This window comes from Buteo buteo, chromosome 6 (genome assembly GCF_964188355.1).
Source record: "Buteo buteo chromosome 6, bButBut1.hap1.1, whole genome shotgun sequence".
NCBI classification, from domain to species: domain Eukaryota; kingdom Metazoa; phylum Chordata; class Aves; order Accipitriformes; family Accipitridae; genus Buteo; species Buteo buteo.
In genome coordinates this window covers 35,972,043-35,988,809 of record NC_134176.1, presented here as the reverse complement: position 1 = coordinate 35,988,809, position 16,767 = coordinate 35,972,043, and the positions used below count along the sequence as shown (strand labels likewise).

The 16,767-nt window shown below is 35.6% G+C and overlaps 1 protein-coding gene across 12 annotated transcripts in view; it reads right to left on the bottom strand.

The window, feature by feature from the left end:
- RYR3 (ryanodine receptor 3) overlaps window positions 1-16,767 on the bottom strand; it is a 245,176-nt gene that overhangs the window by 86,533 nt on the left and 141,876 nt on the right. For 9 of the 12 annotated variants that reach the window (XM_075030407.1, XM_075030397.1, XM_075030399.1 and 6 more), the window contains 7 exons: window positions 16,170-16,284; window positions 11,686-11,818; window positions 10,557-10,660; window positions 7,400-7,535; window positions 2,495-2,675; window positions 1,927-2,032; window positions 620-740 (listed from right to left, as the gene is read on the bottom strand). In XM_075030407.1, the coding sequence (XP_074886508.1) occupies window positions 620-740; window positions 1,927-2,032; window positions 2,495-2,675; window positions 7,400-7,535; window positions 10,557-10,660; window positions 11,686-11,818; window positions 16,170-16,284 (896 nt within the window). The remainder of the gene's footprint in view (window positions 1-619; window positions 741-1,926; window positions 2,033-2,494; window positions 2,676-7,399; window positions 7,536-10,556; window positions 10,661-11,685; window positions 11,819-16,169; window positions 16,285-16,767) is intronic. The other 3 variants (XM_075030398.1, XM_075030401.1, XM_075030409.1) reach the window with 1 other exon arrangement.

Here is a 16,767-nt window from a genome sequence, read left to right as displayed (position 1 = left end):
TGAATGAAGAACTGCTACACACCAGATCCTAAAATACCACAATTCAAAGGTGATAATTAAAATTAGTACAGCATAAGTTAAAAAAAAAAGAAAAAGAAGAAAAACAGAGATGCTTAAAATGCTTCTTTACGTAGCAAACAGTGAAGTTCTCGAACTTATTGCCACAGGAGTTTGTGAGTAGACATTATTCCAAAGGGATTAGATATATTCTTGGACACCAGGTCCAGAAACAGATATTAATGGGCAGGGACGTACACTCTAATCTTTCTAAACAAATGACTGGATGATGTGGAAGTACAAAGGGACGGAGTTCAAGAATACACAATCTTTCTAAAGAGATAGCATCTGTACAGCCACTGCTGGAGACAAAGTACTGGGATGGACGGCCCATTAGTGTGATCCTGTAAAATATTTCTTCTGTTCTTACATTCTCTGCTCCACAGGATTAAGTATCTCTTCTACTGGAGCAGCTCTGATACATATCTAACTAAAATCTGAAGAACAGTTCTCTGCATGTACTCAGCTCTAACAAAACCGCTCTATTTTTACACCTGAAGGCTTATGTGCCAAAAGATTTTTATAAAAAGATCAACCGGTCTAATAAAAGTATTGAAGTTACCTTTGTTAACTGTTGACAGCTTTAGTGGTATACTTATAATCCCAACCAAATCTTCAGTTGGCACTAGAGATCGAAGGATTGACCTGATTCGAATAGCTTCCCCTTTTCCACTTTGAATAAGCTGTTAGAAAAAGTTTATCAATTAAGAAGTTTAGTACTGAGGGACATAAGAAAAATTTCCTCAAAATACTGATATTAATATGATTTTTTTCAAACACTGGGAAAAAATGCACTGAAATTCAATTTATCCCAGCACTCTAACAGAGTTGCTGATTTTCAGCTGATCCTACTGTTGAATCTGTCCTAATTTTGATATCATATCAATAATTCCACAATATTACAAATTCCCAATAACACAAAAATCCCCACATGGATAAGATTCCTAAACCAAGCAGATAAAGTGATGAAACTGAAAATTTCTGAAAGACTCGTGTTACTTACAGAACCGACAGTACCAGGTTTTGAGCTTGCCTCTTTATACTATGAAGAGATGCAAACATGTCTCATGTATCTACACATTTTTTTATTATTTCTAGGCAGTAAAAATTTCAAAAGGCATTAACACCAAGTTGACCAATTCCTTTCAACTTCTAGCAGAAGTTAGGTATTCACAACTTGTGTCTCTGGAAATCTCTTCCAGTAATTTTCTTAACATGAAACTATCTCCGGCAACAGGCAGCTACATACAGCTTTACAGCTAATAAAGTTTATTTAGCTTTGGTAACAGTAAGTAGGGAGGCTACAAGCCAAATTTCTTGCTTCTTGTTGCATTTTCAGCTGAACTTATGCTACTAAAGAATTTTAAATACTGACAAGCAAAAGTCAGTCTAACTAAAACCAAGTCTTGCATATGGTTGTTACAGGCATTACAATCAAACCAGTTATTTTATGTATTCTTCCATATATTCCTGTGGTGCAGCTACCATATTTCATTAGTGCACACAAAGGCAGCTCTGTATCACATTCTTATGGAAATTATTTTTATGACTTTCTAGAGAACAGTAAAGGGCCAGTTTCAGAAATTTCATTGGTAGTACAAATGCAACACTAGTAGTTCATCTTTGCTTTGATTCTAGTCATATAAAAATTCTCAAAATTTTGGATTAATAAAAAAGTGTAAGAAATCCAAAGACCATGATTCTTTATAAACAGCTTTCAGGGAACACATCTGTCAAGACACAGCAAGAAATGCAATAAAGTCCACCTTCTGAAGGGAAGAAGCCTTTGAATAGAGAAGTTTAGTTATAGACATGTACAGTTCTGTTTACAAATCTACATTTTCTGAGCAAGTGATGAAATGAACTTACATGCATTTCTGGTGCACAGCGTCCAAGTAAATCTATGAGAGCTGAGTAAAATGACATGATTGCATTGCCCATGTGCACAATCTCCTCCTCCTCCTCCTCCTCATCACTAAAAGGTAAAGAATACCAGTGAGCATTTTTGCTAATGTACGTTTATAGCTCCTCTCTGGAGCCAGATCCATGATCCAGAACCTATTAATCAGATACACTAATTTCATCTGGCTCTGGATTACAGGGTTTTTATCCCTAGAGTAAGCATGCAATTGAACAATAATAACTGACTTCACATGAGCCTTCTATCTTCCTCTTTCACTTTACCTTAGCTTCATTTCACAACAGCCTTCTCCTTTGCTTTGTCCTTCAGGCTTCTTCTTTTCTGTAACTCTTATTCCACTTTTATCTAGCTCATGCTTTATGAATTCCATGAGACAACCGCTTGTGGGTGCGAATCTCTAACGCTCTATGTTTGTATAATGCCTTACACAACAGTGCCCATTATCTGCATATTTCAAGCATGATTAAACCAGCTATTAAATCATCATTTGCCAAACAAGCATTCACATTTACTTACCCTTCTCTTTTATATGCCTGGGAGGGAAGGTCACGAGTAGGATTCTCTGAGATCCTGATAGCTTCCTGCATAGCTGCCAGCAAACCATTTCCTCCTTCTCCCCTAAGGTCTGGTCCAAAGCACTCTGGCCTTCGAATAAGGAGCTTGACAACAACACTTGCATTTTCCTCAACACTTTCACCTGAGAACCAAAAAGCACTATACGTACTTTCTCCTGAAAGGTATCCTTAAGTCAGAAGACAACTGCATTTTCCCCTAAGTTTTGCAAAATACAAAACAAATCCTCATCCTTATTTTGGAAAACAAAAATGTATCAAGTTGGCAGCATTGGATGTGCTTTGTCAAAAATATACCGAGGTTTAAAAGTGACAGTGTAGACTTGCCTTGCAAGTTTTACTACACTCAATCTAGAAAGGTTCACTTTAGAAGGTTAATTTGCTTTTTATAGCAAAGACTACTCTCTCTCTGGTATAAAGGCTAACAGTCCCAAGAGGCAAGAAGTCTGTTATTGGGGAGGGCAAAAACGAAGTTTTGAATCCAGCCCCCCGCCCCCAGCCTCTTGCTCCCTCCGCTCTCCTGCAGGACAGGGAGAAAAGAGAAGGAAGATAGGACAACTCATAGATAGAGGTAACGACTGTCTAGTAGAGAAAGCAAAAGCTACGTGTGCAAGCAAAGCAAAGACAAATTCATTCACTGCTTCCCAGGCAGATGTTTAGCCAGTTCCTAGAAAGCAGGGCCTCAGCATGCGTAATGGTTGTTTGGGAAGTCAAGTGCCATAACCACAAACACCCCCCTCTTCCTCCTCCTTTCCCTGAGCTTTTATTGCTGAGCACAATGTCATGGTATAGAATATCCCTTTGGTCATTCTGGGCCAGCTGTCCCAGCCATGTCCCTTCCTAACCTCTTGCCTGCCCTGAACCTACTCACTGGGGCCAGGGAAAAAGGGCAAGGGGCAGAGTAGGGAAAAAAAAAAAAAGAAAAAGCCTTCACACTGCACAAGTGCTGCTCAGCAAGAGTCAAAACACTGGTATGTTATCAACACTGTTTTAGCCATAAATGAAAAGCACAGCGCTATAGGGGTTGCTATGAAGAAAGTTAACTCCATCCCAGCCAGACCTAGTACATGGCATGAGAGTTATCTGATTTTTAATAGGCCAACTGAAGCAAGGAATGTTGTTTAACATTATGACCTTAGTACTTCATCAGCGGAAAACTCATCTCAGAGTTTAATCTTCTCAATATGACTAAAGAATAACAAATTGTATTTTAGGTTAAATATACTTAGAGCAAAATCTCCTGATTCTTTCTACTGTATGTTTAAATATTTGTTAAATCTTCTGCTTGCTATTTAAAGCCTGAAATCAAATACTTCATCTTTTCTATTTACAAAAATCATATTAGAATCAGTTTTAAAGGTCATGGCTTGCCTGAAACAACCCCATTTACAATAGCTTTCTGTGGAAAAATGTATGTATATTTGAAAAGGGAAAAGAGTGGGTTTAACTATTGTATACATTCAGTACAGGCAGACAGACTGTGATCTAGATGCTTGCTGAATACAAGTCATTAGGAAAAGGAACCTTCATATAAATGAACTCTTTGTATGTAACTAACTGCTTCCTGGACTGCAGTTAGTGGGATGTGGAAACATGATAGGAATAATAATTGGGTCAAAAGCTCAGCTTACGGTTAAATGCAACTGTTTAGAAATTCACATATACCTTATAAGAATACTGATAATCTGTAGGAAGATATGAAATTAATGGGACATGTAGGAAGAACACAAATTAGAGGAAAAGAAACAGTTCACAGTCACTGAACTTGTGATGTCAGTAGCTTGGATCATCAGTATCTATATTTTACATGGAAGCTACAATACTGAACCAGTACATAAATGCAAGTAGCAAGTTTATATTAAACTGAATGTTGTGGCTTTAGCACCCACCAAAAAAGTAGGAACTGTGGTTTAGCTGAGAGCAGCAGTGGTGCTACCAGGAAATCAGAGTCAATGGAAGGCAATGGTAGGTGAGATACCTGGGACTGACTGGCTCTAGAAGGAGCAGCTAAACACTTTAAATATGCCAGTTGTGTATTTTTCCCACTTAAAACACCGGTATGATCTTGATATGGAACATAGGATGAGAAGAAATGGTGCCAAGTTGCACCAGGGGAGGTTTAGATTGGCTATTAGGAAAAATTTCTTCACTGAAGGGGTTGTCAAGCCCTGGAACAGGCTGCCCAGGGAAGTGGTGGAGTCACCATCCCTGGAGGTATTTAAAAGATGGGTAGATGTGGTGCTTAGGGACATGGTTTAGTGGTGGTGGACTTGGCAGTGTTAGGTTTACAGTTGGACTCGATGATCTTATGATTCTTATGACCTAAATGATTCTATACCCTGACTTTCCACAAATTCTGTCTTTTTTTTTTTTTTTTTCCTTCTTTCTTGTTTTCATTCATCTTATATTCATACTGCAGGGAAAAAGCAGGATTTTACATCTTAAAAGTCAACAATTTTAGTTTCATTTGGTGAAAACCTTCTAAGTGAACTTGATGATCTTAAGGGTCATTTCCAACCTATATGATTCTATGATTCTATACCCTAACTACTGACTTTGCACAGATTCTGTCTTTTTTTTTTTCATTCTTTCTTATTTTCATTCATCTTATTTTCATACTGCAGAGAAAAAGCAGGATTTTACATCTTAAAGTCAGCAATTTTAGTTTCATTTGGTTAAAACCTTCTAAGTGAAGAGTTTTAAAATAATGAATTAAGTAAAATCTAATTTAAGAAAAATTCACTATATACCTCTCTATAGACATACAAATGATCATCAAAACATGCATAACATTCAGCTACAGTTACCAGATGCTCCTGAATCCTTCCATGTTTCATGTATCTTTTGAGGATGCAAATACAAAACTCCCTTAAAAACTGAAAGGGGCTGTTTGAATCCATATTGCAGAATCAAATAGCAAATGCAAACAAAATTATAAAATGCTATTAATTTTTAGTTTAATAAAAGCACTACCAATGTTGTTTTGAGTGGCTCGTTTCCAATACAGTTTAGATCTAGATGTTAAAAATTTATATTAATTCAGGCATTTTTGACCACCCGTGATAGCTTTGTGAGGAGTGCAATTTAGAGTAAAAGGAAGCACATATCAGCGAAAGCCCCTTGCAGGTAGTTTTAATTTAAAATGTGCAGGAAGGAAACTTACTTTAAGCACAGAGGTCAAATTAATCTTTAATGTTGCTACTGAAGTCAATAAAAGTTTATCAAGAATTACTTTGTCTCTTACATTTCCAATTTACAACTTCTTGTACACTGCATTTGCCACTAGAATCTTATTCTGACCTTCTCTGTATATGTATTTCTTTTCCATATCCCTTCTGATGGGATACCAAACTGCTGAAAATAGCTTTAATAATTTGCAGCCTGCTCTAATTTAACTCACAGGCCAAGTTAATGAAAAATTTTGCTTGAAGAAGTTTTTGTTACTCCAAGGATTCATTGGCCAGAATCAAAATTCATTCATGTGTTTACAAGTGTGCGTTTGTTGCTTTTATCTCAACAACCCAAATGTTTTACTAATTTATATTTGCAATTGTCCTCTCAAGCAAAGGACACAGAGAAATTAGTAATCTGATTTTCAAAAGTGCTGTCTCCAAAACCGTCATAATGAGAAGGTTCAAAACCTCAACCATAACTGTTTTTCAGAAAAAAAGCAGCTGAAACACTTGAAACTAAAACTTAATTCTACTGACTAGCAGTCCATCCAGCAAGGTTTACTCTTCATACTAGGTAAAATATCACAAGTAAGATCAAAGTTATCTTCATCTAATTATACAAAGTACTGTTAACATTTATTTATAAAATCAACAATGAAAACCATGTCCTTTATTAACTCAATGACTACTTGTTCTACATTTCTTATATTGTAGCAGTTTGTCAAATTAGTTTGGCAGCTCGCTCAATAGCTACAGGCTTATCAACTAATGAACATACTTCAGGTATGTTTACTGAACTGAACAGTAAACATGTTTGTTGTTTCTGTTTCAGGTATTATTTGCTAATTTCAGACCAATAGCATGAGAATAGAAAAGCCAAAATCTAAAAATTAGACCGTTTAAAATTATTTCCCTTCTGGCTGTCCCCAGCTGTCCTTTAAAACACCTTGCATATTGGCAGACCAGCTAGGTGGTGAACAGACAAATGTTTTGATCTCATCTAATCTCTAATCTAAATTACTATTCTTATGAAAAAAATCCACATGAACTGGAGGATGCTTTTTGTTTAGTGGCATTCAGATAATCTAAATTTGATTTTAGCATATTTGTTTCATAAATTTCAAAAGAAAATTTCCCAGAGAAGAAAGTATAAGACAGTTTTTAAAGGAGAAGATATTTTCTTTTTTTAAGACATCAGATTTAATGTACACAGTCAGGGTGCTTTACAAACACTGATCCCTCAGAACTGTGTAAACATGTGGCCTATTGGAAATTTTCTTTTTGTAATGCAAAATGGCTTAATTACAAACCCCTAACTCTCCCAGTGGCACAGTGGCCAAGAAAGGTCCAAAATCAGTGCTCACTGGTTATGTTTATAATCAGCATATGTGGTATATGTAAATACCACAGTTTACTTACTGAAAGAATTCCTAACATCATTTGCTACCTTAACAGGTTACTCTATTAAATTATGCAAATTGCAAAAAAAGGAAAAAAATGCAACTAACTATGAAGATTAAAAAATTACAATAAGCATCAGATACCAATTATCTTGTATTTGTAATGAGAACAGTATGCATTAACCTCTCTTCAACTATTAACACATTTTTATGGTTAGAAAAGTAATTTTAAGGAAACCTTTTGATGGAATTTGGATGCCAAGAAGTCACACTTACTGTTAACAAAAACTGCAAATCTTAAGAAAGACAGGTAACGTTCACCCTCTATCGGATTCCATCCAATGTCTGGATATCCTTTAGCCAGCAATACCGGACAACTCTGCAGGCCACAACCCGCCAGGTAGGTAACAACCTACAATACAGAAGCAATCATTTATTCACGTGCTTAGAAATAAATTCCTAAAAATAATTATGAAACAAAATGAACATAGTGTCTTTCTTAATAACAAGGTTTTTAGATACTAGGTGTTTCACCTGAGAAACTACCAACATAGCTCATTATTGTCAGTCTTAGCTTCTAGTTCTTGCTTTTGATGATGATGAAAAAAGTCAAGCACTCTATTTCTGAAGTTACCTAATTATATGATGACACAAAAATACAACATCATGAGCAAATGTGGAATGTGAAAAGCAGCATAAAATATTGTGGAATTCAGATCTTTTTTTACAGTACATAAACAACAGTTAAAATATTATTTAACAACTTTAAAAATCACATCAATAACCATATATGGCTAATTTGCTACAACAGCAAAATAAATACTGCATCAAAAGTTTATTCCAATTTTAACAGATATGCAAACAATTACATTTTTCAGAAGAATGATAAGTATCACTGAACAGTTTTAAGAGTCTGAAACCAGAAAGATTAAAATTTTTGTTAATATGTAAATTCCTAACATAGCATTTCTTATCAAGAATAATACCTTTAAGTAAGAGAAATCTTTGAGAAATGATGACAAATTTCATTAATTACAGTAAACTGAATTTCTGAAACATGTACAGAACGATTTCTCAATCATTTAAAAGGAAATCTGCAGATAACTGCACAAATGTGATTTTTGTTTTTATTTAAAATACACAAAGGACAACATATGAACATGATTATAGTAATTAAATATATTTTGAAATAGATAATGAATATCAGGAACCTTTCATGAACCTGTAAGAAGAGATGTAAATTATCATTTCTTACAATGGAAGGCAGCCAAAAACAGGTGGTAAAAGGGAGATAGATTTTTGTATTTGGAAAAGGGAGATATGTTATTCTGCTTAACTTAGTCATTACCTAATGCCCTAAGAGAGATATTAGTTATGAATTCAGGAAGAAGAATTGTACCTCTGCTGATACAGCATATAAGTTGCCTCTAAAAGGTTGCAACAGAGGAAAAATGGGCTGATGTGAAAAATTTGCTTATTCCAGTATGCAGTAAGGAAGTTAGTCAGTGCACTCTGAAAAAAGTATGCAATTCCTAACAGGACTCCATAGTTTTCCAGTATCTGTTCAGAAGATATAAGTGAATACACACTTGTAGCAGTCTAGTGATGCAGCTTGTATAGAATGAGAGAAAACCATTAGAGAAAATCTCTTCTCCACCTCTTTTCAGATTTTATGCTACCACCAAAACTAATAATTTTAATCTATTCAGTTTACTATGGCATGTCATCAGGCCATGGGATACTTCTCTTCTGCAAGCCTCTACCTTCCATACATTCATACATTTGCAGTTAAAAAGAGATCAAATTTGCAATGGCAAAAGTTCAAAAGTTAAGTCGTCTATGTGTAATTTATTTGCACTGAACACAGGCTTTATGGCACAAACTTTAGTCACACAGAAACGCTGTATCATTCTGTGGGTAGGGTATATATGCCACATTCATCGAACTGATAGCTATACAGTATTTGTTTTTTCTTGTTATTTAGTATATAGATTTATTTACTGAGTAACATCCACACACTGCACTGAAGTTATTGACTCACCAAAGTTAATATATTACGGCTAATATGTTACCATTCTTACAACTAAAATGACTGATGAATTTGGGAAGCCCAGTCTGAGACACGTTCAGCCTGATTTTTCAGCATAAAACACTGCATATGTTGCAGCTAATATCTGCTACTGTTTGAACATTCAGCACTTGTATGGTGCCAAGTATTCCAAGGTAAACAATCAGTAAATAAGGAACATGCAGTAATGGTCAACAGTGAAATTCAGTTTAAGCGACTTTCCCTACAGTACTTTCCATGAAAACGATAGTCACTGATGGCATGCCAGTCACTAGTGGTGTATCCCAAGTGTCGATACTGGGGCCAATACTGTTTCATCTCTTTATTAATGACAAGACAGACTGCACTCTCAGCAATTTTGCAGGTGATACAAAATTGCTGATTGATCTCAATGCTACCCTTATCTAATTAGTATATTCTTGTGCTCTCTCACACCCTTCCCATATTCTTGTCTCTGTCTTCTCCTAGCCATCCCCATCATACGTCCATTTATTTCCATTTCCCATCTTTTCCTCTCTCACAGCATATGCTGATCACAAACACCCCCACAACTGGTTCTACTCTCATCACAGGATTCTCCCATACAACACAGAGGCCTTCCCTGTGCTTTTAGGTGCTTAGGTGTTCTCCTCTATTTATATTAAACCCTGCCTTCTGTTCTCTGTTCCCCAATGCTATGCTAGCACATATCACTTCCTTTCCCTGCTTTCCTCCTCTTCTGACCGTGCACCCATCTTCCATCTCTTAATCTGTTTTCCTTCCTGGGTATACAAAGAACTTTCATGCCATTTTTTTGTATCCTTTTACCCACCATTTCTAATTCATCCTGCCTCTCCTCGCATTTCCCTTTATTTCTAACCATTGCCAATGACCTGAGCCCTGGATTCAGTTTCCTACTGCAACTGCCCTTAAAATCCTGTTCCAACTTCCCTTCTTCAGATACCTGACCTTCCATTCTCTCAGCTCTTACCTCCATCCCCATCAATCTCTATGATTTATTTAAGCCAAAAGACCTGCTTCCTTTCTTCACATACTCCTCTTGTTTCTCAAATTTGCTCCTCCCCAAACAGTGTTTCTTGATATGCCTTTCACACCTTTTTCCTTGTCATCCTTCCTACTTGATAACGATAGTGAAAGGATGCAGAAGATATACAAAAATCTCTTTTGCTGTGATTCCCACTAAGTGTAAAGCAAAATCAGGGAAAATATTGCTCAGTCAATCCTACCTTGAGACAGCACATACCTAGAGCAAGTATTTCTGAGAAGATCATATCCAAAAATTATGATGATCAAACATGCCCTTTTCCCTTCTAGCAGAAGTACACTATTTAATAAATAGGTAAATAGGTCAGAGTCATCACTAACCTTATCGAGATCTGGCTCCTCCAATGCTAGTGCAAGCTCATTGTTGTCCATTACAGAGGCTGCTGCAACATCTAGTGGTGTTGAACCTCTCATTGAAGGAAACGCTGCAAGAAAGTTAATATACAGTAACTAAATTCAGTTTGCAGAAATCACAGTCATGCAGCAGAGGGCAGCAATCACACTGGAATCTAGAACATAAATATACTAATAGTACGTTATATCACTGTTTTTCAATCAAGAACATGGTTAACTGTTTTGAATAACATTAAAATAAATGCTGAAATTTTTTTCTGACCTGACATCCATATCTATAAACATATTCAACCACACTGGTTTTAAATGCAGGTGAAGAAATCAGTATTAACAACATGGCAAATCAGAGGAATATTATATTATTTCTTTAACAAAGCAATATGTTAACCATGTAATTCTGCTCAACCCTATCAATTCAATATTTTGAAATACGCCTGTGTTCAGCTAAGAGAGACATTTTCAAGCTTCAGTGTTACTTGTTTTGTTTCTTTTACTCTTATCCCATTTTCTGTGTTTAATATGGGCGAATGCAGGCATTGAAATGGTCACCATGAACAGCAAAAGCACTGTGAAATCACGTTATCTTGCCTTGTTATACGTTATTAATATAAGCTATGTATCTAGCCAAGACAATTTTCCTTGTGTTACAAAATCTAATGCACACACATTAAAAACATACATCCAGTGCCCCAAAGGAAAAATATGAAATTCCCATCAGTGGCCTAAACTTTAGAGGGAAGGGAAATGAAACCAGATGAAACAGGCAAGCACCATAAAGGGTTAATTTAATCTTAGATTTCCAATCACAACTATTTGGAATGGAAAAAAAAGTCAAACTGTATGGACTGAATCCTAAATTTTTCAAGGTGTTCAAAACCAAATTTAGACTATTCTGTTTCTGATACAATTCCCAGACACATAAGGATGAAAGGAAAATGGAAAAAAAAATAGGAGTTAGAGGTGAAACCACAAAGTGGTTTAAGCTTCCGAGAGGCTCCATCACATGCTTCAAGTTGCTATACAAATTAGATACTAGTCTTGTGATATCACAGTTCCTCCTGCTCTTGCTTTTAGCTGTTACAGATACATGACGTACCCAGACCAACGCTGCTGTTTTCCAGCAAGTAACTAAGATGCTCAAACATGGCCTTTTGGTTTTGACGACTAATTCGACAGAAGTAGCACAGGAATCGACAACAGCTTGCCACCATCTTAGGAAAAACGATCTGCTGAAGAAGAAAGTTGACAAAGCAGTGAAATATGTTAATTACCAATCTGTTCCAATTCTTCTTCCTGCACTGCTAGCAAGGAAAGTATAGTGAAGTTACCAAGGTGATAAGCAGCTGACAGTTGTTTTGCTTGTAACAAGAAAGGATCCATGTTTCCTTTTAAATTTTGTATTCATTAGGCCATTAGGTTTAAAATGTTGAAAAATCATTTTGCAGAGGACTATAGGGGACATGTAAGGGGAAAAAATGGAGACATACTTCTCATCAAAGCAATCTGCAAACCAGCAAATGCAGTTACACAAAAACTCTATCTTAGCAGTATTATGGTAACAAGCTCAACCCCCAACATTAGGTCATAGCAGAATAAAGAATATTCAGAAACCTTAGTTTATCCACCCATATTACAGTAAGAATATACAGTCTTCATATAAAACGCTTCTACAAGACTCCTATGTTGTTCAATGCATAGGCCTGATAAAATAAATCATTAAATTACATTAAATATTCAATGCTTTTAAAACCAAAACCAAACAAAACCCCAACACTTTACTTGCTGCACATTATATGCAAGGATTTCTTCTCTGAAAAGAAAATAATTTCATCTGTAGCACCCATGAAAGAATGTTTCACAAGTTGCAATTAGTCATAACATCATCTGAGATGAACAAGTTGTGCCATTCTCACATTTTACTGAAAGGAGCCGAAAGAACAAGATCAAAAATCATGGGACAGATTTTTGATGCTTGTTTAAATGTTTTTCTATCTGATTTATTAAATTTACCATATATAGAACTTTTTAAAAAGTCTCAAGTTCAGTTGCAGATCTATGTCCTAAGGATACTCACAAAATTAATGAGAAAATTTATTACCATAAAGAATAATTTTTTTTAAATAATGTGACCAGTACCCTTTAGGTACAAGAGGGAATATATTCTATATATTAGATATATATTCCATAGTATCCAAGGTGATATCCGAGCATTTTAATCACTATATCATGGGTCTTTTTCTTCGTATGACATCCCGCCTCTTTCACTTCATACCTTTCAACTACATATAATACTACTTATACTTTATTATAACAAAGTCTAATAAATGTTGCCTTCTTTACAACACAACACTAACGCATTCTGAGAAATGCAACCTTTTTACTTAATGAGACAACAATCTTGCAAAAAAGTGATTATGTAATTAAAACCTATCTGATATGTATTACCTTTTCAAGACAGCAGGTGCACTTCCTAACTTTGAGACTTGATTAACTGTAATTTTACTTTGGCAGTTTTTTTGCTAATATATGCAGCTCATTTGTCTATTTCATCATGAAGGAGCTATTAGATACATGCAGCATTATATATGATTTCTGTTCTTAAATGTAGGGTAGATGAAAATTAATGAAAAAACATTCATTCATTCATGAAAACATTCAACAAAGCTTCCAGCCCCTGAATTTACAGGGAGTTTAACAGAATGTGTGACATAACTTTGTTTAGAAAATTACAGTAACAGCAATGTTGTTAAAAATTGCCATTTAAAAAATTCCTTATTATTGACAGGAATATATATGAATATGGAATTCTAAAACTTTCAATCAGTAAAAAATAATTTTGAAGTAAAACCATTCAATTCTGACAGCCAAAAAGGGTGTTTCTCAGGATTCTCTGAAAATGAATGAACAACCAATACCAGAAACCAACATGCCATTAAGATTCCAAAATTCTAAGACCTAAAGACACAGCCTTTAAAATAACTATTTTAGGCATTAAGATACACACCAAAACCTAACTGTGATGGTAATGCTGAAAGCTTGCCCGAGTATTTTCTGGGATATTCATTTCACCAATGAAATACCTTTCCATGGTTTTGTTAGCCAGTACTAGCAAAATACTTCTAAGGTACTGAGATACCTTTAGCCACATCATGTTCCACAGATCTCCTCATCTGTTTCTGACTTGTGTATTAATAGCATAGCTGGAAAGAAGCCTGGCATAAATTTTCTTCAGTCTGAACTGACAAGTTTTTACCTTTGCACCGTTCCTTCAGAAAAGTGCGAGCTATGTCTCAATACAGCCTCAGGATAAAACCACTTAATCCAAGAAGCAGGAGATCTACCTTAAACCATCTGCTGCCACAACATAAGAAAATGCCCAGTCCCTAAACCAGAGACTACATTGCATGGTTGCTCATTCCATCTCTTGAAGCTATAACACTGAACAGAAAGAAATGTCCATGAAGCTAGAAAAAAAAAACCAGAAGGGAACATACTAACAATCTAGCTGTGAGGAAAGTGCTTGAGAGCAGGAAAAGCAGTGTTCTAGTGCCTGATGCCACCACTATACTTGAACTGTATATAAGCAACTCAGTAAACAAACCCACAGAGAATTTCCAATGAGTATATAAACCCATAGCTGACCAAGGCATGCTCACCGTTTCTGGCCCTACTCCTTTTTATTCAGAATACCTTACCTAGCAGAGTGAAAGATCCACAGCATGCACAAACATGTACCTTTTCCAGCTCACAGCCTAGTGGTTCTATCTAGTGTCAACAACCTTTCAAGGGAAACTTCTCTGCCAGATTAGTAGTAAGCATGCCAACAGAAGATCAACAGACAGCAGATGACAATCATTTTAAAAGCAGTACTTTCTCTCGCTGCAAGGTTGCAGTTCCTGTGAAGGGAACTTCAGGCTTGGAACTCAGAAGCAACACTTCTCTGCCTGTACAGTTCCCTGCCCAATGGTTTGTTCTGCGAAATCTCCCCACTGCAATATCTAAAACCTGTGCTAATGGTGTGCAAAACTCTTTGTTAATAAGCCTTGCTGTGTTATTTCATGACGTGACTGTAGCCCTGTAACTCTGTAAGAAAATTATGGGTTTTGAATCATGAGTATCTGAATGTTTCCACACTTAAGGAGAAAATGAGGCACTGGAGTCTGGAACAGATCAAATTCCAAACACACCCTTTTTCTTGTCCATACTTCTTCATAAGATTTCTACTCCTATGCCAGTTCCAGTTCAGTAGGTGAGGCTTTGGATCCCTTCTAAGATACCTAACTCTCCCCACACATTTCATAAAGACAGAGACATGAAATAGGACGTTTTGGGTAGCCAGACACATTAAATGCTGCAACACCAGGTTACCAAGTAATATTTGAGGTCTGCATTCTCTTTGAAGGATATCACAGTAACTTCTGTAAAGTATTTTTGTAGATCTGTGTTACTAAAATTTTCAATGAAAACATTTTTAATAGAATTAGAAGGCACTGTGGGGTGGTTGTTTTGCAGGTTTTTTGGTCACCTTTGCCTATATGTACACAATGTAGCAAAACCAGAGGCTTGTGACACCTATAAATTAGCAAAGTATTAATCCTATAATTAATTGTAGCTTGCCTTGAACTCAAATGTGAGCATATTAAAACAGAATAACTAAACCCAGTATGTGAATACTTTGTAACACTATGGTGGTATAGCCAGACACAATGTATAAGTATTTTACAGAAGTATATGAACTATGTGACCAATAAGGCAAAGAAAAAGAGGGGTGTAGCTGCACATAGAAGGCATTCAAGTAATGAAAAGTTGCCAGAGAGACAAGATAAGAACAAGGTAGCAAAATGGGCTGAAAATCATTCCAAATACATAAGAAGAATGAGTGGCCAGACAAACGAAAACAAGATAAGCAGTACTCGGATCAGAGGAGACTCCTTTTTCGGGGAGGGAGGCAACAGGATAAAAACATCAGGCATAATAAAAGAGAAGAAAGAAGATAAGCCCACTTCACTTCTGACTTTCTTCAGTAGCCTAAATGTCCAGTTAGGTTTCTCAAAATTTATGCCACTCTGCCTTTAAACTAACACATATATATTTAAGCATAATGCTAAGAAATGGGAAAATACAACACTGCAAGAAAATTATTGCTCAAGTATTTGAATTTGAGCATTCAAAATTAAGTTGGTGTTAGTCTCTTATTAGAGTTTATTGCTAATAACACTTTATCTAAGATGAAAAGGTATATTTTCCTAGCAGAGCTACACCTCCCATAAATGCAGCTAATGTAGCTATTTCATTTAAAATAAGAACAAAAGCTTTTAAAGTCCTATTAAAAGACTAATGAAACACCTGTAACCTCTCTCGTGCTTTTTAAAAATCAAGTCCTAGAATGTTGGGTTCTCCCTCTAGTACTGTAAAAACTGTTCTATTTTTAACAATAAACGATATTTCCATTTGGACAAGCAAAATCTATCTTACATGACGGAGATATATTTCTCTTCGGATACTTCTTCCAAAACATCCTAGTATACTTTTGGAAAGGGTCAAAATGCAAAACACACTATAAAATTATGGTGAAATTACCTGAGATTTATCTCCTCCAAGCACATTCACCATCACATCCATAACAGTCTCATGCATGCCCAAGACTCTCATTAAGTTAGGATGTTGATAAAACACCTTGTTGTTCATTATATCCCTAAAACAGAAGAAAAGGCAACAATGTATTTTTAAGAAACACCATTTAAATTTAAATCAATGATGCATTATTAGAGATTTCAGAAATATGCATTCCCTGTAGTAACATAATTTTAAATTCTTAGATTTCAGCATAGTACAAAAACACCTGACAACTAAATGCTTCACATTTCAATATGCTGTCATTCCTCTAATTTTCATGAATTCTATATAATAAGAATCTAAACTTTTAAATGCTTTCAAAATAGCATTTTGTCATCTTTAATTTACTCTTACCATCTGTTACATTTAGAGAAAAAATACATTCTGTGATGATCTAAGTCAAAAAGAATATATTCTGTTATAAGTAAAGAATGGGGATCGAGACATCCAAATCTAATGTTGCCTCTGGAGTAACACCCCTTAATTAATTTTCTCAGTTCACAGAGAAGATGACAATAGACTTAAAATTCATGGTTATCTGTTAAATGTATCAGTATTTCCA